Below are 26662 nucleotides of genomic sequence, written 5' to 3' on the forward strand. Positions count from 1 at the left end.
CAGTTGGAGACTCTACAAGTACTCTTCAAACTAGTGGACGCGTGACTGTGGAGGACATCAATAGTACAGGTGAGCTTCATGACAGTTGATGGACTTCTTTTAATCGGACAGTGCAGCTTCTTTGAGCATTTCTAATAGATTATTCATCTTATTTTTTAAAATATATCATTAAAAATTATTTTTTTTATTTTACATATTAATTTTTATAATATATCATATTTTATTTTTTTTTATATCATTTAAATATTATATTTTGTAGAAGAAAAATACAAGAATAGAAAATTTGTTGTGAGAGAAAAATTACAAGAAAAAAGAGAAAATAAATAAAAAAATATTTATATTTGTGCACAATCCATATTGCATGTAGCAACAACACTGAAAAAAAATTAAAAATAAATAGGAAATAAATCATTCGTTGAATGCACTTTTGGCAACTTTCCTTCACATTTTATATAAAAATAGGTTTTATAAAACCATGCTCTTATTTCGTCGAATTTAAATTTTAAAATTTATTTTATAAATTAAATTATGTCAAACTATAATATAAAAAAAATTAAAAATTTATTCATTATTAATTGCAAAGCGGGTTGAGTTCTAGCCTCCGGGGCCAAGCTGTGGACGGTCATGATGTACGGTACATGCAGTTACCAATCAGGGAGGGTAGTTATAGTTATAAATTTGACTGGCAATCCGACTCAGAAAACATTTTATAACATTCATTTTAAAGTCTTTAATTTTATTATTGGAATATTATCTTCATAAATAAATAATTATTAAGTAAGTTTAGAATATAAACACGTAATATTATAATCTTATCATAATATATCGTCTTAATTTAAAAGTAATATTAATTTTTTTAATTATATAATATATTGCCATAAAAATGAATAATATATTATTCATATTATGAGAATATTTATATTGAACTTTTGATCATCTATGATATCAGTTAAATAAGACGATGGCCCACGGCTGTTATAAAAACTAATAATTATGGCCATTGATGTAATTTCAATCATTGGGAACTTAAAATTGACTTTCCCGTGAAGTTTCCTATCTTGGTTCTTGTCCTGAAACAATGAAACCATAATTCCATAATTTTATTATATTTGGGAATAGCAATAGAATTATTGTTAAAAGAAAAATAGTATATTTGTCTTATTTAGTAGTAAATTGGACGGTCCAGGATAGTCATAGAATTCAGATGAGTGGACCTTTTGACTTTTGTCGGCTTTTGTTTGGGCTTTGGATTATTGCGCAATCAGCGGGCAGCATCTCAGCAACCTGTGCCGGAGTAGCTTGCTTTGGAAACGGATTAGATCTGAATTAGGATCTTTCAAACTTTAGAAAAATATTAGTTTGGTTAAGTTATTAAATCTTTTTAGTATTTATTTATTATATTATTTTACATAGTATTAATGCTTGATGAGTTTGAGTAGGCTTATAGCAAAAACTTGGCAACACAACTTTTGTTAAGTATTTTCAAATATTTTCAGATATTTTATTTTCAAATATAACTCAAATATAAAATACTTTCAATTTTATATCTTTAATTTTTTTTATCTAATCATTATAATTTTTCTAAGTTAAAAAATAAAATACAAAAAATAATACTACTTTTTCAATTTTTAAAACAAAAATTATATTATAAAATTATATTCAAACAATATTTTAACCTTAGATTATTTTTATTCAATTTTTTTCTCTCTTTTCCTAAACTCAATAAAATATATTAAATTAAACTATTTTACTACTATTTATATATATACAAAAATATTCTAAATATCAAAATGGACCATTAATCATCAGTATGATGCATAACCATTAACCATTTGTCTTAGATCAACATTGCCCAAACACAAATACATTAGATATCAGATATCTCAGCACAAAAGTAGTAGAGTATTCTTAGCTGAAGCTACAGTTGCAAATAAATACGATGAAGCACTGTAGCAAAGTTATTTTACCCAAGGTGTTTGATGAATTTAATGCAGGGGCTTTTACATAGTATTTGGTTAAGATTTACACTCTTAGATACTCTGGAATATGGATATATGACATTTTTTAAGTAGTTTGACACGTACTATATTCTGAATTTGAATTTAAATATAGCGATTCACTTTAGTCTAAGGGTAGGTTTGGGGGTGAGATGAGAATTTTGTATTTTGTTTTGAAGTTTAAAATATTATGTTTTAATATTATTATTATTTTGGGATTTAAAAAATGTGTATTGAGATTTGAAAAAGTTGAATTGTTTATTATATTTTGTATGAGAATTTGAAAAAAATGTAATAATGAGATGAGATGAGATGATAATTTTATGTTTTGTCTTGTGTCTCAAACTTCCCCTATTAACTAACAATTCACTGAATTATTCCGTAAAATTGATTCTATGTTATGGCTCAAACCTTATTTGAGAGAGTGCTTGAGCTTCTCGTTGTTTACTATGATCACGATCAAGTAAAGAAGTCACCTCCAATCGCTCCCTCCTACCCTCTTACTCGGCAAAACAGAAGAAGTTAGTTTGATTATTTAAGTAATTTTGCTGATATGCTATCCATATTCTAGAATATCTAAAATTCAGCTTTCGTATCCTAAAGATCACAATTAGGCTTCGTTTGGATCCTAAACTAATCTCAACTCATCTCAATTCATCATTACAACTTTTTCAAATTCCAATACAAAATATAATAAATAATTCAACTTTTTCAAATTTTAAAATAATAATAATATTAAAAAATAATATTCTAACAATATTTTATCATCTTAACTCAACTTAACTCAACTCACTTCAACATCCAAACACAACCTAAAAATCGTGTTCATAACAGCCAGGGATAAGCTCAATCATTGCAATGAAATGGGTATTATATATGCAAAGATTGTCTCTCTTAACTACGATAAGCATTGCCCAACTCATTTTATATCTCTCTTTTTGTACTCTACACGCCTTAGAGTTTATACAGTAACTATAGAAATCTAAGACCTCATTTGAATAATAAAATGAGATGAAATGATATATTAATCGTAGTGAAATAATTTGTGAATAATAGTAAAATTGTTTGAGTTAAGATATTTTATAAAATTTTAGAAAAAAAAAAAGAACAAATTGAATAAAAATATTATAAAATTAAAATATTATTAAAATATAATTTTGTAATATAATTTTGTTTTTATATTTAAAAAAGTTTGAATAATTTTTTTTTTTTTAGTTTGAAAGTTTAGAAAAATTGTAATGATTAGACAACAAAATTGAAAATTGAAAATAAAAAGTGTTTATATTTATTGTGTTTGAATATTTAGATGAGATGAGAGATTCTTGATTCACAAACCAAACCTAAAACTCAAATGAAATAAGTGATGTAACCACAAGTAAACAGTATTTATGTAACCACAAGTGAAACAATGTCGTTTAAATAACACGTATGGAAAATATATATATATATATATATATATATATATATGAAACGACGCTGCACCGTTCCACTTAAATTGAATGTCGTCGTTTGGAGATGAGATCGTCTTTTTCTCCAGTCACCTACTCCTCCACATTTTACACCTCTGCAACTCTCTATTTCTTTTCTCTACAACTCTATTTTTCTTTCATCTCTTAAAATAATCTCATCACTAGGGGAACCAAACTCCGACCGAGAATCGCCAGAGAACTACTTCTATCGGTTTCTTCCTCTCCATTGACTAGTTACGGTCGGTTGCTCCACCCAATTTTCTCTCATCGGTCGGCGTCGATTTTGTCCAAAAATTACTCTGAATGGGTCGATTTTCACCCTTAATATTGGACTTGCGTGGACGAGACACCAGACGGTTGCATTATTATATCTTCTCGAATGGGCTAAAAGAGTGATGGTGGGCAGCAAAAAGAGTGATATTAGGCTACCACCCAGTAGCAAATAATTGACGTGCTGTTTAGGTAAATTTTTTTTTTTTTATATATATATATATTTTAAATATCTTTAAACATTTTTTTTAAATATCAATATACTAATCACTTTCTTAATCAGTGAGTAAAAAAAATTAAATATATGATCGATTAAAATAAATAAATAAAATGAGATGACATATTAACATTATTCTAGATTAAAATTATTATTCTAAATTAAAATGAATGTCTTGAAGAGACTCTCTCTCATTTCTTCCCATTTTCGGCTTTACGAAATACGGTACATGCTTACCCAAACTGAGTCATCTCCGCAACCCAAATATCAACTATAGACTTTTGAGTACTAATATTTTTGAGTAATTATAATTAAATAATTAGTAGACCTATCTCATTAATACGTTAATAGATAAAACCTATTTATTTGTTCATTACAATTAATCTCCTATATTTATTTACATACGACACATCTAAGATTAATGGGTAGACAATGCTACCCAAGATTTTTTATTCGAAAGGAAGGAAAACATTTCACCAAAAAATAATTAAACTGGGGACGAATTTATAATATTTATTCATATTAAAGCATAAATTGTTGATGTGGCAAGATGTGAACTACGGTGTGCAAAGTGGAGGTATTGCATTGGTCTGGAGAAGATGAGGGGCAATCGATCTGGGAATTTTAAATTTGATGTGCAGCTACATGTGAATTAATTTGGAATGTTTACGTGTCACTCATTTATTGAGATTGTTATTCGGGGTATAATAGACTGACCGGTTTTAAGATTTTCTCATATTTTAATTATAAAAAATTTCATAAAAATAAAGGTGATGCTAGGTTGCCCTCGGCGTGGTTTGGATTCGAAGATCACTTCAACTCTTCCCAGCAAACTCTCTCCAAACTTTTTATTTGTTTTCATATAGGACAAAATAGCTTATGTTGCTTTTTACTTTTCTATGCAACTAGTGTAATGAATGCAAATGAAGACCCACGCCTTCGCCCAACCCTCCTTCACATGGGTGTAAAATAAAAAATTATTTTTAAAACAATTTTTTGTAATCAATTTATATTTAATATTTTACAAACAAATTCCGTTAGAAAAAAAATATTATAATCCAGAAAATATTATTATAAAATATATTATAAAAAATAAAAAATTGGGTAGATAATTTATAAATTATTATTACTTAAGGAATAAATATATTTATAAATAAAACAAATTTATTAAAAACACTATGCAATAATTTGTGGGACCCACATCTATCTCATCTCCAAAAAGTTAAAACCATCTCAACTCACTTCCAATTCAAAAATCATCTCACCTCAACTCATCTCAACAATTTCACTACTATTCACAACCCATCTCAACTCATCTCAACTCATCTTCGAATCCAAACGACTCTGTCTCAACAGTGCCCAAACTGTATTTTATTATTTTTATTTTTTAAATATAAAAAAATACACAAATTCATTAGTGTTAATTTTTTTAAACATTTAAATTAAAAAAATACACCAAGAGACATTTTTTAAAACACATTTAGAGTACGACCAGGCATTTTCCAAAAATTAAATTCAGGAATCTCGTATATATGTTATACGGTAAGAAAAATGAAAAACACATTATTTTTATAATATTTTACATAATAATATTTAAAAAAATATTTTTTATAAAATATTTTATAAAAATAATATTATTTTATAAAATAAAAATTATATTCATCATCGCTACACATCACACATTATATTTATTTTTATTTGTTTCTCTTACAAAATATGTGATATATAAATTATGAATAGAAGAATTTAATTAGTTTAAAAAAAATAAAAATCAAAAAAATTAAAAAGAAATAATAAAAATAAAAGTAAATATAATGTATAGTGTGTGAAGATAGTGAGTAATAAAATTCTATTATATTCTTATATTTTAAAATTGAATTATTTTTATAAAATAAGATAGGCATTTTATAAAAATATATTTTATTTTAAAATATGTATTATAATATATATTGTAAAATATATTGTTTGGATATCTCTCGAAATGAAATATGTTGCGTCTCGTGTAAACGGAATTTTGCCAGCACTTCCCAATAGGTAATCTTTATGCGAAATACACAGGAAGCTGACCTAGCGCCCAACCGTGGTCACTTCCACTCAACTACACCTCGGCGTCTGTATCCCTCTCAATCCTTGGCCAGTTACCGTACGAGCCAAATACACGCTGCATTTTAGGGGCTCTTAACTTCTGATGCCTCCCTCGGTCTCCGCCGCCACGCGCTCCGACGATGATGAGGATCACGGTGCACCCACTGAAATTTCAGATGCCGATGGCGACGAAAAAGAACTGGAATATGAAGAAGTGGAAGAAGATGGTGATGTTGAAGAATACGAAGAATATGTTGAAGAGGTTGAAGAAGAAGAAGAAGAAGAAGTAGAGGAAGTGGAAGAAGTGGAAGAAGTGGAAGAAGAAGAAGAAGAAGAAGAAGAAGTAGTGGAAGTGGAGGAGAAAAAGGTGGATCAGAAGGACGAGGTGAATGTTTCAGATTCTTCAATTGAAGCCGATGAGGATCCTAACGGTAAGTTTTTCCTGTAATTGAATACTTTTCTTATGCGAATGATTCTGACATTATTGTTTTATGTTTATACGCGTTGATTATGCATGATATTGTGGCGATTTCTGCTTTGTTTGTTTTTTTCCCTCTTTAGAACTTCTGTTTTTGTGCATTTTATTTTGTGAGAGTTTCTCATTAATATGGTGATAGAGCGATTACCATTTTGACATTTTGGAAATTGTGTGATTTACGTGTTTGGTACAGAGAAGAGAGAGCATGCCAGGGGCTCATGGAGAACTGCTATATAGTAAATCAAATTTTTAGGTGCTTGTAATGCATAACTAGCTCCTAGAGCTAAATTGGCCGTAGATGATATCGTCTCTGTTCTAATTTGATTTCTTAGAGATTTCCACTAAGAAATTTTTCTTTTGTTCCCATTGGTTTTTACGTCAAAGATCTAAGAGCGCCGGCAGGCGGGAAGGATCTGGTGCTGGAATGCTAATATTTCGCTTAAATTCTGGTTCATCTCGGTTTAGAATAGTTTGAGTATAGCAATTCCGGCAAAGGGTTTTGCAGTTGTGGCTTAGCCTGAAGTTGAACTGATAATAGTTAAGAATATACACACATATATATACTTTGGGTTCTTATGGATTAGATCCATGTATTATTTTCTCTCCATTCACTTTCTCTTCGTACGGTTGCGAAAATTAGTTTTTTTCTCCATTCTGTCGATGATGTTGTTACATTAACGATCGTAGTAGCACGTCAGTGGTATCTGGATAGGGTTTACAAGAGAGTTTGTGATTGAATCAAAGTTATTTTTGCTCGTGGAGGAAGGATGTTTGCTACGTATCATAGAGAGAGGTTGGAAGATTGAGCACGAGTCATTGTTGGGATTTTCCATAGTGCAATGGCTTGGGAGAGCATTGGAGGATTGTCTGAAAGGAGATAAAAATGAGTTTTACACGACAATTAGGGAGGGATATTTTAGTTTTATAGCACAATGGTGCTCGAATAGCTGTGGTTGATATATGACAGTAGTAGAATATAGTGAGGGAAGAAGGCGGAGCTTTATCTTTATACTTGAAGAGGAGGGGGGGAGGGGATGGAGGAGATTGAGGGAGGCATTGCGGGAGTGTTTACAAGAAGGGAGAAACATGGATGGGTCTCGCGGAGGAGCACAATTGAGGCCAATGGTGGAAGAGCTTCAATCGAATATACGGTCCTATAAGGAGGTGCTCATGCCGGCGGTGTTTCACCGTGAACAGCGAGTAGGGGACGGTGGTGGTAGGTCTGAAAATGGGTACATTGCTGAAAATATGCATCGAGCCCCTCGTTTTGCTCTACGGAAGGAGGGCGTTGGCATGGAAGGCGTCTGCCTGAGATTGACGTACGCAACACGTTGGTGGAGATGCAGGCACAATTGTGGAAGCTGTAGGATGAGGTGGAAAAAGTGTTGAGATGTGTTGAGGGTAATAAGGAAAGTGACAGGGACAGGGTGGGCTTAGGCGATCGGAGGCCCAATAAGGTCACAAATAAACATCAGAATATGGGGGTGGACTTGAATTTTGCTGGACCAAGTAAGGGGGGTGAGGCTCGAAGGGCTGGGCTGCTGTGGAGAAATAACGAGATTCAGCCCATGGGGAGAAGTCAAGCGGGCCTACGGGTTGGGCCTCAGCCCATGGGGCAGCATGATGGAAGAACCCAACTCGTGTGGAGAGAACCCAAAGGGGCTCCATCCAACAGAAGTCGTACACTTCCACCGAAAAAGACGCCTGCGACGGCGGTGGAATAGTCAGTAAGTGGTCAGTACATGCCGTGTGTCCAGAAAATGGTGGTGGAGCATCCGGTGGGCATTCCTACACCTCCATGTGTCGTTTCACCGTCGAGTGGTGGCTAGAAAGCGCCGATGGGATGTGAGGGAGAAGGGTATACTCCGGCGAACCCCTTAACATGGCTCCTCGATGATTTTGAGATGGACGAATACTCAGAGGAAAATTTGGAGGCTTGTTCAGATGACCTTTCCCAATCTACCAGTGAAGAACTGCCTTTTTCTGAAGAAGAGAATTCACAGAGACTTTTCCAGGTGCTCAGTGGCCTGTTGGGGAGGGTGAAAATTTTTTTTGCAGAAGAGACAGGGTTTGCCAATGGAATTCAGAGTGGGTGAGCCTATCCCTTTGAATTATATGTTACCAGTTCAATTAGTGTTTCAGACTGGGTTCATTTGTTTCAGACTGGGTATTTGAGGTAAAGGAAATACAAAAATGTGTGGGGATGGAGTGTGAAGGCTTCGAGTAAGAGTTTATGGCTCTGCTTACCACCATTGAAGTGGGCCACCAACAAGGAAAGTTGGCTAAAAAAAACAATGAAAACTTAAGAGGTTAACATAGTCGATGAATTATGAGGGTAGTTCCAGCAGAGACAGGTCAATAGGGAAGGGGCTGGCCTTCCTCCAATGAAACCCAAAATTGTGTCGTGGAATGTATGCGGGCTCAACGAGGCCAATAAGCATCTCCAAATAAGAAACTTGCTTTGTGAGTGGAAGGCGGATATTGTATGTTTACATGAGACAAAATTGAAAATAATTACTAGAAGAATTATGCGAAGTTTATGGAGTTGTGTACACGTGGATTGGGTGTTTTTGGCATCTAATGGGGCGTTAGGAGGTGTTTTGTTGGGATAGACGGGTGGTGAAGAAAAGAGAGGAATTCATAGGGGTGTTCACGGTGGCATGCTCCTTTAAGAGTGTGATAGATAACTTTCTGTGGGCTTTTGCATGTGTATATGGACCAAACTTAGACAACAACAAAAGACTATTGTGCGAAGGATTAGCTGGAGTACATAGCTGGTGGGACTTTTCATGGTGCATTGGTGAAGATTTTAATGTCATAAGTTTTCCAAGTGAATGTTCTTGAAATAGAAGAGTGTGGCCAGCCATGTCAGAATTCCCGAAGTGCATCTTTGATTTGAATTTGGTGGATCTGCCATTAGCGGGGGGTTCTTTCACGTGGTCTAATAATCAGACGTGGTCTTGACTGGATAGATTCTTAATATCACCAGAATGAGAAAGTCATTTTTCGGATGTATGGCAAAAAAAAATGCCTCATCTTTGTTCAGATCATTGGCCTATCATGCTAGATTGTGGTGGTCTCCAAAGAAGGCGTTTGAAGGCTTAGATTTGAAAATATGTGGCTGAAATCTAAAGGCTTTGTGGACAGGGTTAGACAATGGTGGTCCTCTTATTAGATACAGGGTACTCCTAGCTTCATCTTTGCGGGTAAATTGAAAGTTTTAAAAAAAGATTGAAGTGAGTTTGTGGGTCCCATTGAGAGCGAGAATACCTGAGAAGTGTTGAGAATGTTTGTGAATAGTTATGAGTAGAGATTAAAGTGGGTTTGTGGGTCCCATTGAGAGCGAGAATACCTGAGAAGTGTTGAGAATGTTTGTGAATAGTTATGAGTAGAGATTAAAGTGGGTTTGTGGGTCCCATTGAGAGCGAGAATACCTGAGAAGTGTTGAGAATGTTTGTGAATAGTTATGAGTAGAGATTAAAGTGGGTTTGTGGGTCCCATTGAAAGTATTTTTGATTTGAATGCCAAATATATTTGAGTTGTTAACAGATAATTGAAAAAGGTAGGTCCATCAGACAATTTTTTTTAAGCAGTGATTTTATTTATATATAATAGTGATAAATATTTTAGTGGAATTTTATTTATTTTTATATATAATAGTGATATAATATAAAGTGATTTTATTTATGTTTATATTTAATGGTGATGCGTGTTATAATGAGTTTTTTCATCTCTCTCTATATATAGGCTGGAGTTCTCCCCATGATTCTCCTTGACCGACTTGGCGTTCATGCATCGACCTCACAGCCATAAGTGACCAAGTGACCACCAGATTTCCCCAGCAGCGTCTCTCTCTCTCTCTCTCTCTCTTCTCTCTCTCTCTCTCTCTCTCTCTCTCTCCTGCGGTAACCCAATTGAAATGGGTGAAACCCATTTCTCTCCACTTGCGCCGCTGTACGCGGCCACCCAGCCTCACCGCCAACACCAGTGACTCCCCCTCATGCCGGCGACTAAGCCAGTCACAATTGATCTCCCCCACGCGCAACTCTCTCCCCCCTGCGGTAACCCAACCGAAATGGGTGAAACCCATTTCTCTCCACTTGCGCCGCCGTATGCGGCTACTCAGACCACCGCACCTCCACCACCTCTCGCAAACCCAGCCACCACGAATCTCCCTCTCCCTCTCTGTCGCATGCGAGCAGTGAACTCTCGGCTCAGAAACACAGTGGAGAGACTTTGGAGAGACAGATGGTTCACTGTGTTTGGCATGTGGAGTATTTTCATATGTACGAAAATACTTGGAAATTGTTGAGATATCTTCGCTACCCAAACGTAGCCTTAAAGTTTTGGAACATGCAGTCTTTTGGTGATATAGGGGAACACAAGAAAAGTAAGGTGTTGGAGATCCAAAAGTAGAGAGGATACGAGAGGATTGAACTCTCACACAGGAAGAATTAGCTCGGAAGACAATGTTGGTCGCAGATCTTGAGAGGATTATTTTATTAGAAGAGACTTCTTGGTGTAAAAAATCAAGAGCACTGTGGTTAAAGGAAGGAGATCGAAACACGAAAAAATTGATGGAGTTGAGTGTAGGGATGATAAGGTGATTCATAATCATGTAGTTGATTTTTTTGAGCAGTTACTTAGCGAGCAAGTGAGATGGCGGCCTACGCTTGATGGGCTTGGTTTTGACTCCATTGGGCCACATGATGTTTGTTGGTTAGAGAGGCCTTTTGAGGAGGTAGAGGTTCACGAAGTGGTGAGGTGAATGGTTAAAGACAAGGCACCAGGTCTTGACGGTTTTTCTATGGGCTTCTTTCAAACATGTTGGGACGTGTTAAATGATGATCTTATGAGGGTATACAAGATAATTTTCAAAGTGCTTGCAAATTGTCTCGGTGAGATATTGGGGAAGATAATTACAAAACCCCAAAATGTTTTTGTAAAGGGTAGACAGATTTTAGACTTGGTTCTTATCCCCAATGAATGACTTGATAGTAGACTGAAAGCTGGCAATGTAGGGATTATTTGCAAGCTAGACATGGAGAACTTTACCTTCTCGGGAGGTGTTGTTTTGGGGAGAGGTAGCGGTCGTGGATCCGCTGGTGCATATCAACGGTGAAATTCTAGGTTTTGATAAATGGAAGCCCAGCTGGTTTTTTCAATAGCGCACGAGGTTTAAGACAAGGAGACTCATTGCCTCCACTAATTTTTGTTATTGTGATGGAGGCGCTGAGCAGAATGACCTCAGCACCGGTTAATAATAGTTTCGGGGCTGGCTTCTCAATTGGAACCCCGAATAGAGGAATTATTAATATTTCTCATTTGTTATTTGCAAATGACACTTATTTTTTGTGAGGTAAATCATAACCAAGTTCGAGTACTGAAGGCCCTTCTCCTTTTTTTGAAGCAGCGTTCGGGTTGAAAGTGAACTTCGACACTCAGAGATGGTGCCAATTGAGGTGTTCATCTCATAAGGTAGCTGGCTAGCACTCTGGGGTGTAAGATTGCCTCTCTTTCTATGACTTACCTTGGACTCCCGTTGGAGGGTGCCTCGAGAGCGTCTTCATTATGGGACACTGAGATTGAGAAAGTAGAGTGGAGACTGGTAGGATAGAAGAGAATGTACCAGTAAGGTGGTAGGATTACCTTGATCAAGAGTACTTTATCTAATTTACCAACTTACTTTTTGTGTCTATCTCCTATTCCAACAAGTGTGATGTTCCAAAATGAGAAACTTCAACGTAATTACTTTTTGTGTCTGTCTCCTATTACAACAAGTGTGATGTTCCAAATTGAGAAACTTCAACGTAATTTCTTGTGAAGTGGAGTGGGTGAAGAGTTTAAATTCCACCTAGTCAATTGGGAGAAGGTATGTTGCCCTATCTCCAATGGTTGTTTGGGTATTAGAAATATGAGAATTTTTAATCGGGCGTTACTTGGAAAATGACTGTGGAGATACAATAAGGAATCAGAAGCCTTATGGAAGTTGGTGATTGAGAGCAAATATGGAGGCTTATGGGGAGGCTGGTGTTCTAAAGAAGTGAGGGGGGCTTATGGAGTGAGGTTATGGAAACACATAAGATGAGGATGAAGGGTCTTTACTCGACATACAAGATTTCTTTTGGGTGAGGGTTCCAGGATTAAATTCTAGAGTGATATTTGGTGTGGTAACAATACTTTAAAGGATTTATTTCCTTTACTTTTCCGGGTTGCAAGTGGCAAAGATGTTTCAGTGGATGAAGTTATGGTGATATCGGAGGAGCAAATCCAGTGGAATATCAATTGTAGTCAGGCGGAACAAGATTGAGAAATGAGCAGCTTTGAAGACTATTTTCAGCCTTTTACCCACGAGTAAAGGTTTATTCTCGGTTCGCTCTTTCTATAAGTCTCTCACATAAGAGCCGAATATTCAGTTTCCATGGAGAAGGCTTCGGAGACATAAAGCGCCTCCCAAGGCAGCATTTTTCACGTGGACAACTTCCTTGGGTAAGATCATCACAACCGACAATTTGAGGAAACGCAGGGTGATCATCGCAGATTGGTGTTGCATGTGTAGGAACGGGGGTGAGTCTATGGACCATCTACTACTACACTGCGAGACAACTAGAGTGTTATGGAATGAGGTGCAGTAGACTAGACTTGGCTTGGGTTATGCCTGAGACAGTTCTGGCAGTTCTGGCTTGTTGGACAAATCTAAGATGCATTCAACAGATTAAAGCTGTGTGAAAGATGATCCCTATATGCTTACTTATCAAAAAAAAAAAAGATGGTCCCTATATGCATCATGTGGCATTTGTGGCAGGAGCGCAATTATCGGACATTCGAAGACAATGAGAGATCGATGGAGAAACTAAAAGCTTTATTTATTAGAACTCTATGTACTTGGGTCATTGTTGTTGACTTTAATGGTTGGGATCTACATGATTTTCTTGTCTCTATTGCGCCTACATAGTTAGGGCATACCTTTGTAATGTACTTGGCTATGCTTATTCATTGATTAATAAAGTTTGTTTACCTATAAAAAAAATAATAGTTTATTTTAGGTGATCAACATTGGAAATGGGTAGACAAATTACTGTGTGGATTAGTGGCTGTTGTGCGTATCTTTAAAGCAATTTGACTGTTTTATTTGGGACATTGGATGGATGGTTAAGGGTCCGTTATTAGTGTCTTCAATGCAATTTGAATATTTTGTTTTGGACATCCTAAATGTGGTTCCCAACTGAGTTGTGGCTAAGAAGCTTGTTGGCTTTTCACTGTTTTCCCCTGAGCAATCAATGCATTTCACATTGTAAAAAAAGGCACAGAAACAACAAAAAAACAATTGTGAACAATATTATATGGGGGTGCAAGCTAAGGACTGGTTTGGATTCAGAGATGAGATGATATAGTTTTAGATGAAAGAGGAAGTTAAAAAAAATATTATTAGAATATTATTTTTTAATATTATTATTGTTTGGAGATTTGAAAAAGTTGAATTGTTTATTATATTTTGTGTGAGAATTTAAGAAAATTGTAATGATGAGATGAGATGAGGTGAGATGAAACACTTTCTGAATCCAAACGGGACCCAAGTCTACAGTAGAAAACATCCAACTATGTGGATTAAAAAAAATGGAAAACAACTCTATGAAGGTCTAGAAAGCTACAGGTGCAGAAATGATCACATGCCGCCATCCATACACATAGAGGGCTTGAACATAATAATTCATAACTCTAGTTATTTACTTACAAAAAAAATCTAGCACTATCCTTCATAGTCTTCAAAAGTCAGAGCATTGCGTTCCTACCAAATACACCACATCAAACACGAGGGGACCCTCCAAACATCTAAATTGCCATGGCTACAAACAAGACTACCAGCAAGCCATCAAATCCACCACCCTTCAATGCATAACTCACTCAATCCCAAAGGTATAAATTATACACGATTAGATAGCTACATCTCACTTATATCTATCCTCTTGCTTTCAAATATTGTGGTTAGAATGATGTGTTTGCTTGAAATACATTTCGAATATGAGAAATTTTAGCTCAACAATTGAGATGTGTTGCGTAAGTAGTTGCCAAGACTAGAAGCTTCCCAAGGTAAGATATATATTTTTTTGTTAACGAACTTTTGGATTCAAGAATAAGTGGTATATTTGAGTTATCTCCAAATGCGACCTAGAGAGAAAGCTCCAATTGTTTAAGTAAGCCCCCTCCTGCTCACATTTGGTGGAAGCCTTTGTGGAGAAGATTTGTCACCACCAAGGGAAAGCGCTAAACACATTTATGTGCTATATATTAAAAAATTAGTTAAAGTTACATCGTCACAATCCTATTGTAACACCCTGCTCCCCACGGTTAAGAAATATTTCATTTTTTTTAAATCACTGGCGTCAGAGTGCTACTAATGACCTTGACTTAAAAATATTTTCTTTTATTCTAAAGGAAGTGCTAGGTACAAAGATTCTATTAATAAAATCATTCTTTATTAAAATTACTGAGATCATGAGAGGGAGTGCGTGGAAGTATTTATTGAAATTTCTCAAAGTTCATGCCATAAAAAAATCATAACTGAAAATCTCTGTATATGATCTAGGCTACTGTCACGCCTCCCTAGACTAAGTCTCGCCCTACTTAACATAAGATTTTTCGTAAAATATTTCATGCTAAGAACTTAAAATCATAACTGTTTATAGTCATGCTATGACATGCATGACTTATCTGAATTAACGACTTGTCTGGCTGATCTGAATTATCTTACTGGTCTGACTGGCCAACACATTTTACCCTATGTGCAAGGTTGTGCACCGGCCCCACATCCTGCTGCTGGAAGGGGAGCCGTTGATAGTATTCTAGCATACTATAGTGGACCACGCTTGAGTCCGTGGCTTGCACATCCACCCTGAACTGCATTGGTACCATGCATTTGAGTGACCATTTGATTAATTTGATCTTTATCTTACATTTGATCTTATAAAATCTTATGTGTCTTATGCATGTGAGATGCATGAGATGCATAATACATACATAACTATAATATGATAATGAAACATGTTCATGAATTATACTGAATGACGTGCTTGCAAATATCATGACATGCTTGGTACATAAATATTGGCTTCTAAAGAACTGACTTTAATAATAATATATATAACTAGCTAACGTATGTTAATCCTAATTTACGATTAAGCTACTTACCTTGTAGTGTTGCTTTCTAAAATTTCTGACACAAAATCGATCATGGAGCAATGGAGGGATGGCGGTGGTTGTGATTAGGAGGGAGGAAGAGACAATGGTGGCCTTGTTGTGTTTTATGGTGGGGGAGATGAGGCTACAACATGCTGAAGGTAAAAAGAGAGCTAAAAACAAAAAGTCTAGGCTTGAAGAGGTAGGTGCACGTACAATGCATGAGACTCTATTTATAGGATGGTATCGGTTGGGGTTAGGAATTTTTTTTTTTGATAAGTTAGGTTTAGAAATTTTAAGGTGAAGAGGATTCTAGAATTGTAATCCTAGTGTGTTTGAAATTAAAGACATACTCTAGTAGTTTATTTAATATAGGATTGAGAGTGACTGAGACTGTGTAGTAGACTTTAATCAGTGATGATTTTAAATTGAAATAAATTTCTAATGGCTGATTTTTAAATTCTAAAATAAGTCTAACTTATTCAATAAATAATAAATGAGATTTAATCTAGTTATTGAGCCTAATTAAAACTTCTAATCAATTTTAATAATTTATCGCTTGTGGGCTTATCCAATATGGCCCATTAAATATAATTTATGCATAATAAAAATTATTAATATTCCAACATTAGAATTATTGGGTCGGGTTACACCTATCCTCCCACCCGATGTGGGATTTACAATCTAGGGGTATTGCAATTCGTCCCAACAAAATGAAAGAAAAACTCATTCCTTCCTATCTTAACCTTCCTTTTTTCACTCTCCCCTTTAAGTTTCCTTGTAATCAAATAATGTGTAACTATCCAAACCCTGAGAAATGTGGATGTATTTTAAACTACTAGAGTACTTGGGCTTAACATTTTGGAATGAGTTGATTATCTTAAAAAACACAAGAAGGTTGTAGTTAACTGTTGTTGTATGTGCAAAGTGAGTATAGAGATAGTGCGTCATTAGGGGTGCAACATTGTTGTGTTGCATGGGAATTTATTGTCCTTGTCTTTCCTTGGTTAGTGGGATATGCCAAGAGCATTGGTGGATTGGTTGGCTTGTTAGATAGATTGGATAGATTGATTGAATAGACACCAAAGTATTGTCACACGGAAGGTTATTGATGTATTCCTTGTTCATTTGGAAGGAGAGGGCTTCTAAGGGAATTGAACTTTTCCTACGACCACTTATTGATTGGGTAAGTATATTTAGTGTTATTGACTTTTTTTGGGTGTAAACTTTCATTTTCCCTTTCACCTTTTTTGGGGCTAAGCCCTTTTCATTTATTTCTTTCCAGCAAATCCCTATTAGATGGAATGCTAGTTTTTTTTAAAAGTTTTTTCGTCTTATATATCCATATTGTATTTTACATAGCCCATAACCATCTCTTGTTCCTTTAATGATACTCATAACTGGATAACGTCCTTTAGGAATTAATCTAGTATTGTATATTGGCTCCAAGCTTTTATTTAGGGGATGCACTTTTGTTTTACTCTATTTCTTGATTTAGTGTTTCCTCCATGTAGATGTTAGTCGAGATATGGAGTTTGAGGGGCATGACAGGCTACTGAGATCGAGTTCTTATACCCTAGAAAAATCTGAAGTGAAGATCTCACCTGAGTACATTGCTGTAGAGGAAAGTAATGGTAATTCCAAATTTTCTAGTCATTCAAATGAGCCATTGACAACACAAAAGGAAGAACTGGATTTGAATGATGTGGATTCAAAATATATAGAATTGGGAAAAGATATGGTTCCAGAAGACAAGGTCTTTAAAGATTGTAGTGAATCACATTGTGATAGCAAGGCCTTTTCGTGCACCGAGGACATTATCGATGCTGAAACCCACCTTTTTAGCAGCACAAGAAATGATATGGCTAATGCTTTCCCAATGAAAGATCACTTAGGTGAGGAGGCCAATGGTGTTTTGAATACTAGGGAAGAAATTAAGCAAATGGACTTGCAATCAAGGCATGACAAAAATCAAATGGAATCAAGGTAAGGTGATGCTGGTGAAATTTAGGTTCCGTTTGGTTGTTGAGTTGGTCTTGGTCTTATCTCACCTCACCTTATCTCAACATCTAAACATCACTCAAATACAAATACTTTTCAATTTCAAATATTAAAATTTTCATTTAGTCATTACAACTATCCCGAAATTTCAAACGAAATACAAAAAATAATTCAATTTTTTCAAATCACAAAACACAAATAATATTAAAAAATTAAATTCTAACAATATTTTAACTTTATAATATTTTTATTCAACGTTTTCTCTCATTTCCCAAAACCTCATAAAACATCTTAACTCTAATAATTTCACTACCATTCACAAACCATTTAACTACTATTAACAAATTTATCATCTCATCTTAACATCTAAACAAGGCCGTAGTCTTGAATTTTACCTGTCCTACAACCAAATTATTGGCTCAAATTGCTTATTAGCACTCTTGTGGTTTTTTTTTCTTGGCAAAATTTAAAAAAAAAAATTGACCATTCATTTGCAATATGATCACTAAGTACAGAAATTGTCACTTAGACAACTTAACTTGAAACATAAGTTACAATTTGTCACTTCCTTTAAAATTTAACTGCCAAGATCTTGTCATGTTATTGTTTTCCTGTCGATCTTACTTGTCAGATTTTAATCAAGAGGAAAATTCTAACTTATCTTTCAAATGAGGCTAAGGGCTCGTTTGGACACTTGGAGTATCCCAGAATTCTGTGAGTAGTAGTGAAATTGTTTGAGTTAAGATGTTTTATTGGATTTTAAAAAATGAAAGAGAAAAAGTTGAATAAAATATTATAAAATTAAAATATTGTTTAAATATAATTATTATTATTTTTGTTTAAAGTTTGTAGAAGTTGTATTATTTTTTGTGCTTTGTTTTAAAGTTTGTAAAAGTTGTATTGATTTTTGTGTTTTAATGATTAGATAAAAAACATGAATAGCACAAATCGAGAAATGGTCCAAATTTTTCTTATAAAAAAATTGAAGATTTTAAATTGAAAGTATTTTGTGTTTGAGTGATATTTATGAGTAAAATTATGAGAAATTTTGAGAATTTTAAAAATTTAGTGTCTCATCTGTGTCCAAATGTCCCTTAGGTGACTACTTTGGTAATTTGTGATCATAATGCAAAGACTAGTGGTAGTTTGAGGGAAGATAAAGTGTGTAACACTCTAATGGAGGGCCTAAGCCACTGACTTATATTCCAGAAGGACTAGTCAATGATACAATCGAAGCTCTATTGAAACATCATTAAAGAATAAAAACTTCTCATTCTCAAGCAATATGAGATTTCATACACCAACTACCCTTATCACTTATCAGAATGAGGTATCACAATCTCCCCCCTCATATTCCTGACATCCTCGTTAGGCCAGTCTGTTGTATGTGGCACGACTCAAGTTACACATTTCTGGTTGGTATAGGTTTTGATACCATCTGTAACGCTTCAATGGAAGGCCCAACTACATGGCCTATACTCTAAAAGTATTAGTCAATGATATAATTGGAGCCCCGTTGGAAAATTATAAAGAGCAAAAACTTCTCATTCCCATACAATGTAAGATCCCATACACCACCTGCGCTTATTACTTATCAGAATGGGGCATGACAAAGTGTATTGTACATATGTTTTTTGGGGTAATTTACTAAAATGATCCTTGTGGTTTTCCTTTTGGACAAAGTTATCATTGAGACTTAAATTTGGATTTTCTAATCCTTGAATTTTCAAATTTGATCAAATCACTCATTTCGTGAATATTCTGTTAGTGAGCCGTTAGTTGCACCACGACAACACCAATAGTCTTTTGAAACACGTCATTTTTTGAGCCACATCATTTTTTTAAAAATAAGTTGGGTGAAAAATTTAAAAAATAAATAAATTTGAGAACAAAGAAAGAAAGAAGGAGAGGTGCAATATGCCAATAACAACAACCCCTCCCCACCCAAGGAGGTGCGGGAGGCCCCCTTCATTGTTCCTTGGTTGGGATTGGATTGTTGTAAAGGGAGGGGCATCCCTTTCTCCTTTGTGGCTTTGTATAGGGAAAGAGAGGATCTCTCTTTCAACATTGGGGTTTATGGAGTGGCCGAGCCACTCCTCAATGTGTGTAGGGGGATTACCTACCCTCTATCCACCTCGATGAGGTGGATGGGGTCTCCCCCACCTTGATCCAAACCACCTCAACCCACTAGGGGATGGCCATATCACCCAATGGGATTCCTCCCTCAATCCAAAGCAGCGGAGGGGGAGGGTCCTTTAAAAGATAATTAGGTCATTTCAAACTTAAAAAATCAAATTTTGATTTTGATTTTTAAGTTTTAAAATGTATTTTTGTTAACTTTTAAACAATTATTTTAACATGTAGCCTGACAAATAAAATGTCCAAATTGCAATCTAGGATCATTCTGTCCAATAAGAAGACCACATGCACTATTTTAGTAATTAATTCTTTTCTTTTTCACCCTTTTCAAAATGAATTGAGCCAAATCCTATTAACCATTAGGTTTTTCAGATTGGCTACTCCAGATACAAGGACTAGAAGTCTGTCCCCTGGTGCTGAGATTAAGGAAGGAAACAAACGCCCGGCTGTTATTTGTGACTTTTTTGCACAAGGGTGGTGCATCAGAGGTAGTTCATGTAGGTTTCTTCATATAAAAGGTAACTTGAATAATACCACCCAAAAGTCCGAGGTAGAAGCAGATGCTGTGAATTGGAAAAAAGTTCAGGTGGACAAAGGTATACTATATCTTTTGGAGTGTGGATGTCCAAGATCTTTCTCTTCTATGCTGATTCTGATAAGCAGCATTTCATGTTACAGGTTTGAGAGGCGAGAGATCAAGGTCGCCTGGTTTTCCTGAGCCACAGGAATCTTCAGTTGGAAATACCCTGGAATTTTCTTCACACTTCTCTTCAGAAACAATCCTGCCAAGGGAGCTTGGAGAAAGCCAAAGGTGGCATCAGTTTCATCAAAAACATAAACTTCCATTGGTTGAGAAAGAGGACTTATCTTTGTGCATTAATCCCGACTCCCAGCATTTGCCTTCCTCTAAAGACGATCCGGGCTCTGTCTTGTTTAAGGATGTAGGGGGAGAGAGTTGGAGAGAAAATTGGCCTGCAAATAATTATGGTGACCATGCTTCGTCAAACAGTAGAGGTAGTTCGGTAGTAAAGAACAACTTGCTTCCCGAGTATGGATTTTCTTCAAGTAGCCCTGTTCTTTTGTCGCGCAATTATGACAGTGAGATCTTCTCTTCTCATTCTCTACAGAGCCAGCATGTGCACAGTGACTATAATTCACCACTTAGGATCCATTCTCTGAATTCAAGCTCAAATACTTATCTTTCGAGTACTGGCATGCTGCCATCTCACCGTATCTCTTCCTGGAGAGCATCTTTGTTGCCCTTTAGTTATTCCTCTTTCAGTACAAGTTCTCTTGGTGCTCAAAGGCTGTTGAACAGTGAGAAAGAATGCCATGCTTCTGGATCATCTTCCTTGCTGCTTAGTTATTCTCCCTTCTCTGGTTCTAAATCAGAAAATCTACCTCTAGCCAATGTACCATTGCACTGTGCTGAACATAAAACAAAATTTTCTTCAAATGATTGGGAGCCTTCTGTACCTTTCCGACCATCTTTTTTTATTCCTCCGATTGGTTTATCATCTCCAGATCGCCAATATGATCCTCTTCATGATAGCATTGAGCTACCCAAGATAGTAGATCAATCCTTTAGAGTTTCTCTCGACAGTCATGGGGCATCCATGGACACATTGCTCCAGAGGAAATATGGTAATCCTGTATTAACTGCGATGCAGGGCCTAGAATGTCACAATGATACAACTTCCGTATCTTCTCATAATAAAGTTTATGAGAATGTGTTAGAAAAACACCATCATGGAAGAGATTCTCTTAAAACTGAAGCAGAGACAGTTGGAACATCTGCTGTTGACCGAAAAAATGGGATGATGTCTAAAGAAGGGAATCCCTTGGGCTTCTCTCATGTCAATGATAGGACAAAAAGGAGCAAGCTCGATGATGATCATGCTTTAAGTCATCAAAATGATGCATCAGGACATCAGGACTTAAAAGTAAGTAGGGGTGGACAAGACAATGAAATGGATGTTGGGCATAAGACAGATGGAAATATTCACGGTGAACCAAAAGCACTGAGACATTTTCGTGCTGCCCTTATCGATTTAGTTAAAGAGTTGTTGAAACCAAATTGGCGTGATGGCCATCTCAGCAAGGATGCTCATAACATGATAGTAAAAAAAGTGGTAGACAAGGTTCTTAAAACCTTACAATCCCATCAACTTCCAACCACCTTGGAATCAGTGAAGCAATATCTCTCTTCATCACGTCCAAAAATTGTTAAACTTGTTGAGGTGAGTGTCTTGATTCTAGAAGAAAAAAAAAAGTAGAAGGAAAGACGTATCTTAGGGACATAATTTGGTCCTGGAAATTAACAATAAATTTTTTACTTGCAGGGATATGTTGAGAAATACGGCAAATCTTAAGGCTCTAGGCTGAGTGCTTTTTTTGTACAGGTTCATATGCGCAAACTAGTGTGAATCATCATCAATTTGTCTGAGGCTATGTTTTATGACATTTAAGCTTGGACAATATATGATTTGTTGGTTTACCTTTTAGTGTTGTGCTTCATTAATTATTTTTATTTCCTGTTTTGAATCTTTTCATCCATTTAGGAGCATATTTTGTGTGTACTCTCTTCTAATTTGTATTAGTTATGTTATTTGGTGCATCAATATTGCCTAAAAGACCTGATTGGCTGATTTTAATATTTAGTTAGCTTCTAATAGCTCTGCTTTACGTCTTCTTGGGGGTTGCTCAAGTTGTAAGGGCATTGATCTTGGGAGTATGCTCTTCCCAGGTTTAAGATTCGAATTTTGGGTGCAAACAATTACTAGGGACTACTTTCCTTCAGTGAAAAGCTGATGATTTATTTGATCTGTTTGATGTGGGTGTGTTATGTGGGTCTAGGTTTAACCGGGTAAAAGGTATTACATTTGCACGGTCTCCTGGACTCGCAAAAAAGAAAAAATAGCTTTGCTTTATAGGGTTAATGACCTTAAAATTCCTATCTGACCCTTTCCTAGGTCACTTAACTGCTTTGTTCTGCTTTTAAATTCCTAAAATCCTTTTCTTTTGCTGAACAAAAAAAATCATGGTGTCCGGGTATGACAATACAAATTTTTTATTTTTATTTTTCAGCAAAGTCTATACCCCATGTTCTGTGTTCATTCGTTCATAGGGCTTTAGGATTAATTCTTTATTTGATGTGTCTTCGGTTAGGCTAATTCTGATCTTATGGCCTGCTGAACAGTATTTTTTGTACACAGCATGGAAGTTTGCAAACAAATTGGTTTCTTAGAAGTTGTGTAGATATCCGAAACCTATGGGCATTTCAAGTTTTGATTTCTGGATCAATTGAGTTGCAATATTATAACAGTATATGATAAGTTTAATTTTATTCCGTTGTTGATTCTGGTCATCATAGTTTCTAGTTATGGTTTTCAGATGAATTCGGGTGATATATGATATCTGCATGTTTTGCTACATGGTTACATCGCCCATATGTGGAGAGTTTTGTGGACTGACGTACTTGTCACATTTTTACTTAATATACCTTTGGTTTATTAAGATTGACCCAATGTATGTTGCCACTGTATGCTTTCACTTTAGTTTTGATTATTTAACTCTGTAGTAGTCTGACGTCATAGGTTCTGTTAAACCGGTCTTTTAGTCAGGAAGTTGGTGCCCCTTGAATAATCTAAGTAAACAGTGATGTAGACCGTACCCCTTTTATACTGCAAAAAAGTGTTTTTCATTTTCCCCGTAGGTTTTTTTAACTCTACAAAGAAAAAAAAAAACCCAGTATCATCGTTAATGACTTCTAATTAGTTGACACTTTCAAGTAAGCAGAAAAGCAAATTCCGGCTTCTGTTATAGAAAGGTTCTCTCCCTCCCTCCCTCCCGAGCCAAATCACTCCCCATTGACAACATCAAGCAACGACCATAAGTTGTCATGTCATCCCATGATGTGTTCCCTCCATCGATGTTATTGCTGGGACTTCATGCCACCCTTACCAGTGGTGCTTCCTCCATTGCATGTTGCATTTCACTGAAGTGCAATCTCATTCATTTCCTTGTTATTCTTATTATTTATGTTTTTATGTTATTCATTTCCTTCTTATTATTCTTTTTCCTTGTTTTTTTTCTCATCCCTAGATTCTGATCCTTCCATTTGTCTCTCCTCTACCTACCTTATTCAGCATAACTCCAAACACCACTTCACATTTAGATATTAGTTCAATGAAGAAAAATTTCCAAGAATTATGTTTTTTGTTTGCACTCTAGAAATCAAACAAGCACTTAGTCTAGGGGCTTATACTTGTTAACATTTGTTCACCTTTAAAAAAGAAAAAACATTTGTTTTTAGAGCTTATTGAGCATATTATGAGGTTCCATGGTATTTATTTGTGGATTACATTTATATTTTCTGTGACACTATTAGGGAAAATGCCATGTTAAAGATGCCGGATAATTTAAGATCAAGAGATAAATAGAGTATATTGGTTTTAGTTCTTACCATTTGGCAGTTCTGCTTTTGCAAAGGTTGCATCTTTGATCCCTAAAAATTGTTGTGCATGGTTTACCATATGTTGCGGCCAGCCGTTGAATTGGGTTACCCTTGACAATGAGATGACACGGAGGATGAGGTATTCTAAGGAGTTGTGCCACCTATTGCACCTCGAAGAAGTAATCTGATCATATCATATGATGATTATATGGCCCTGCAAGCTTTTTAGCTCCTAAATTTGGACTGCCATGCCATATATTTCATAAAATGAGAGTGAAATAGTGTTGTACATGTGGTATTGCGGAAAGTAAGTGAGATTGTGATAAAAAGAAGACCTTGAAGGAGAAATTCCAAAATAAGTTATTAGGATAAGAGGGGATAGTGAAGGGAGTTGAATGAACATTCGAAAGCAAGTATTGGTGTTGACATATACTGTGTAATGTGGGGCTGTTCTCGGTAGACTATGACTGCAGGGGAAATATTTGTAAATGCATCTGAAATGAGGTGAAACTGAGGAGAAATTGAAATGCAAAAATGTGCAACAATTAGTTGATTATTTAGTTCTCGTCATTAGCGCTTAAGGTGGGGTTTGGATAGTGAAATGAGATGAGAGTTAAAAGTTGAAAGTTGGAACTTCGGTTTTAGATGAAAATTGAATAAAATATTGTTAGAATATATTTTTTTAATATTATTATTGTTTTGAGATTTGAAAAAGTTTAATTGTTTATTATATTTTATATGGAAATTTGTAAAAATTATAATGATGAAATGAGATGATATGAGATGGGTTGAGATGATTTTGTTATCCAAAATGAGCTGATCATTCAATTTTAGGGAAGAATATCAATATCAGAAGTTTTATTCGGTGCTGCGTCAGTCAATACCTCAGGTTGATTTGAAGCCTTTCACATGGCTAAACTCGTGAGGTTGAAATTTGAATTGAAGCCTACAACCTCCTTAAGCAAAATCTTCCTTTTGACTAGTTGAAATAATTCTCAATGAACTTGATATTGAGAAAAAAAAGAGCCATTTGGATTAACGTATATTTAGCTTTTATTCTGGAGCTGTATCAGCTTTTGCAGTTGGTGTAACTGCACAACATTGCCTGCAAGGGTAGAAAAATGACTGGAATAGTTTCTGGCCAAACCAAGAGCTTTCTGCAGTGTGCTTCTTATTTCCCCAGTTTCTCACTTTGTAATTTGGTTTATCAGAGATGTTCATGCTTCGTATCTTGTCACCTGATCTGCTGCTGTTGCGATGGGTTGCTGCTGGTAACAAGCCTTGGGCCGACTGAGCTGTCACATGATTCACATCAGATTCATCGTGACCATTGGAAAGCAACGGATCGGCTGGGAAATATTTGATTGAATCAGTAACAGCCAAGTCTTGTCTTGTGCGCCAAAATTCAAATTTCTGGGTCTTTTTTATTCGGTTGGCACTGATGGTAAGAGGTGATTTAGATTGCTGATCTTGAACACATACGAGGCCAGCAAAGGAGAGTGAGTCAGCCGAATTGTTGTCTGCTGCGGCATCCACAGAAATCTTGTTTTGCAGGTGAGTTGCCATTGATTCTGCGACACACTTGGTTTGCTAGAGTCAGCGCATATATAGCACTGGATGATGGGAAATTTGACATTCAAATTGCCTTGTCCTAGTCATTACAAGCATCTTGAATTTCGTTCCATCTTTTTGGCGGACATACCAAAGAATGGTGGTGTAGTTTTATGTTGAGCCTGTTACTTATTATTCTCAAAGCTGTTTTAAATTCGAACTTTACGAGGGAATTGTAGAAATAGATTGATCTTAGTGGAGGTTTGGTGTTGTTTTCTCTTATTTGGTCGTCACTTCGTCCGTAATGTTCCATCCATAATAATGTCTTTGGTAAACTAGAAACGTTGTACGGGTGGAAATTTCCAAGAAGTGTTTTTGTACTAGTAATGTCAGGTATAAGTTCTAAATAAATAAATTTTGTACAAATTTTTTATAAAAAAGTGGATTTCATTAATTAATAATAGTTTTTTTTTTAATGGAATTTACTTTTTCACAAAGGCTTGTTCTAGATTTATCTATTTAGAATTCGACGTATAAAAATATGAGAGTGAAAATGACATGTAGTTATCTTTTATTCTTGTCAATGGATTACTATCGTATTTACACGAGAGATCAGTTGGGCTTTGGCCTGCATGATCTAATTGCTGGAACGGCCCCACAATCTGGACTAGCAGCTCAATCCCCAATGCTCAAAGGCTTTTTATCATTTGGGCTAACAATTTCCTACTTAGTTGGGAATCTGGGATATCTTTGATGTTTTCTGCTTAAACTCTTTCATATTTTTATCAGTCGTGCTAGAGGATGGGTTCCGATAAGATTAAA

At 35.5% G+C, this 26662-nt stretch overlaps 1 protein-coding gene across 3 annotated transcripts; it reads left to right on the forward strand.

Moving 5' to 3' along the window:
* Window positions 1-5965: 5965 nt before the first annotated feature.
* Window positions 5966-26280, forward strand: LOC108979537 (protein FRIGIDA-ESSENTIAL 1-like). 3 transcript variants are annotated; one of them, XM_035689528.1, is made up of 6 exons: window positions 5966-6469; window positions 17208-17679; window positions 20197-20429; window positions 20512-22073; window positions 22176-22235; window positions 25501-26280. In XM_035689528.1, exons 1-5 carry the CDS (start codon window positions 6142-6144, stop codon window positions 22203-22205), a joined length of 2625 nt encoding a protein of 874 aa, XP_035545421.1. In that variant the 5' UTR covers window positions 5966-6141; the 3' UTR covers window positions 22206-22235; window positions 25501-26280. The 3 variants fall into 3 exon arrangements, with proteins under 3 accessions (XP_035545421.1, XP_018805773.2, XP_018805774.2); XM_018950228.2 differs by lacking the exon at window positions 25501-26280 and having other exon boundaries at window positions 22176-22330; XM_018950229.2 differs by lacking the exon at window positions 25501-26280 and having other exon boundaries at window positions 20206-20429; window positions 22176-22330.
* The last annotated feature ends 382 nt before the right edge of the window (window positions 26281-26662 follow it).

The sequence above is a fragment of the Juglans regia genome, chromosome 4 (genome assembly GCF_001411555.2).
Source record: "Juglans regia cultivar Chandler chromosome 4, Walnut 2.0, whole genome shotgun sequence".
Taxonomy (NCBI): domain Eukaryota; kingdom Viridiplantae; phylum Streptophyta; class Magnoliopsida; order Fagales; family Juglandaceae; genus Juglans; species Juglans regia.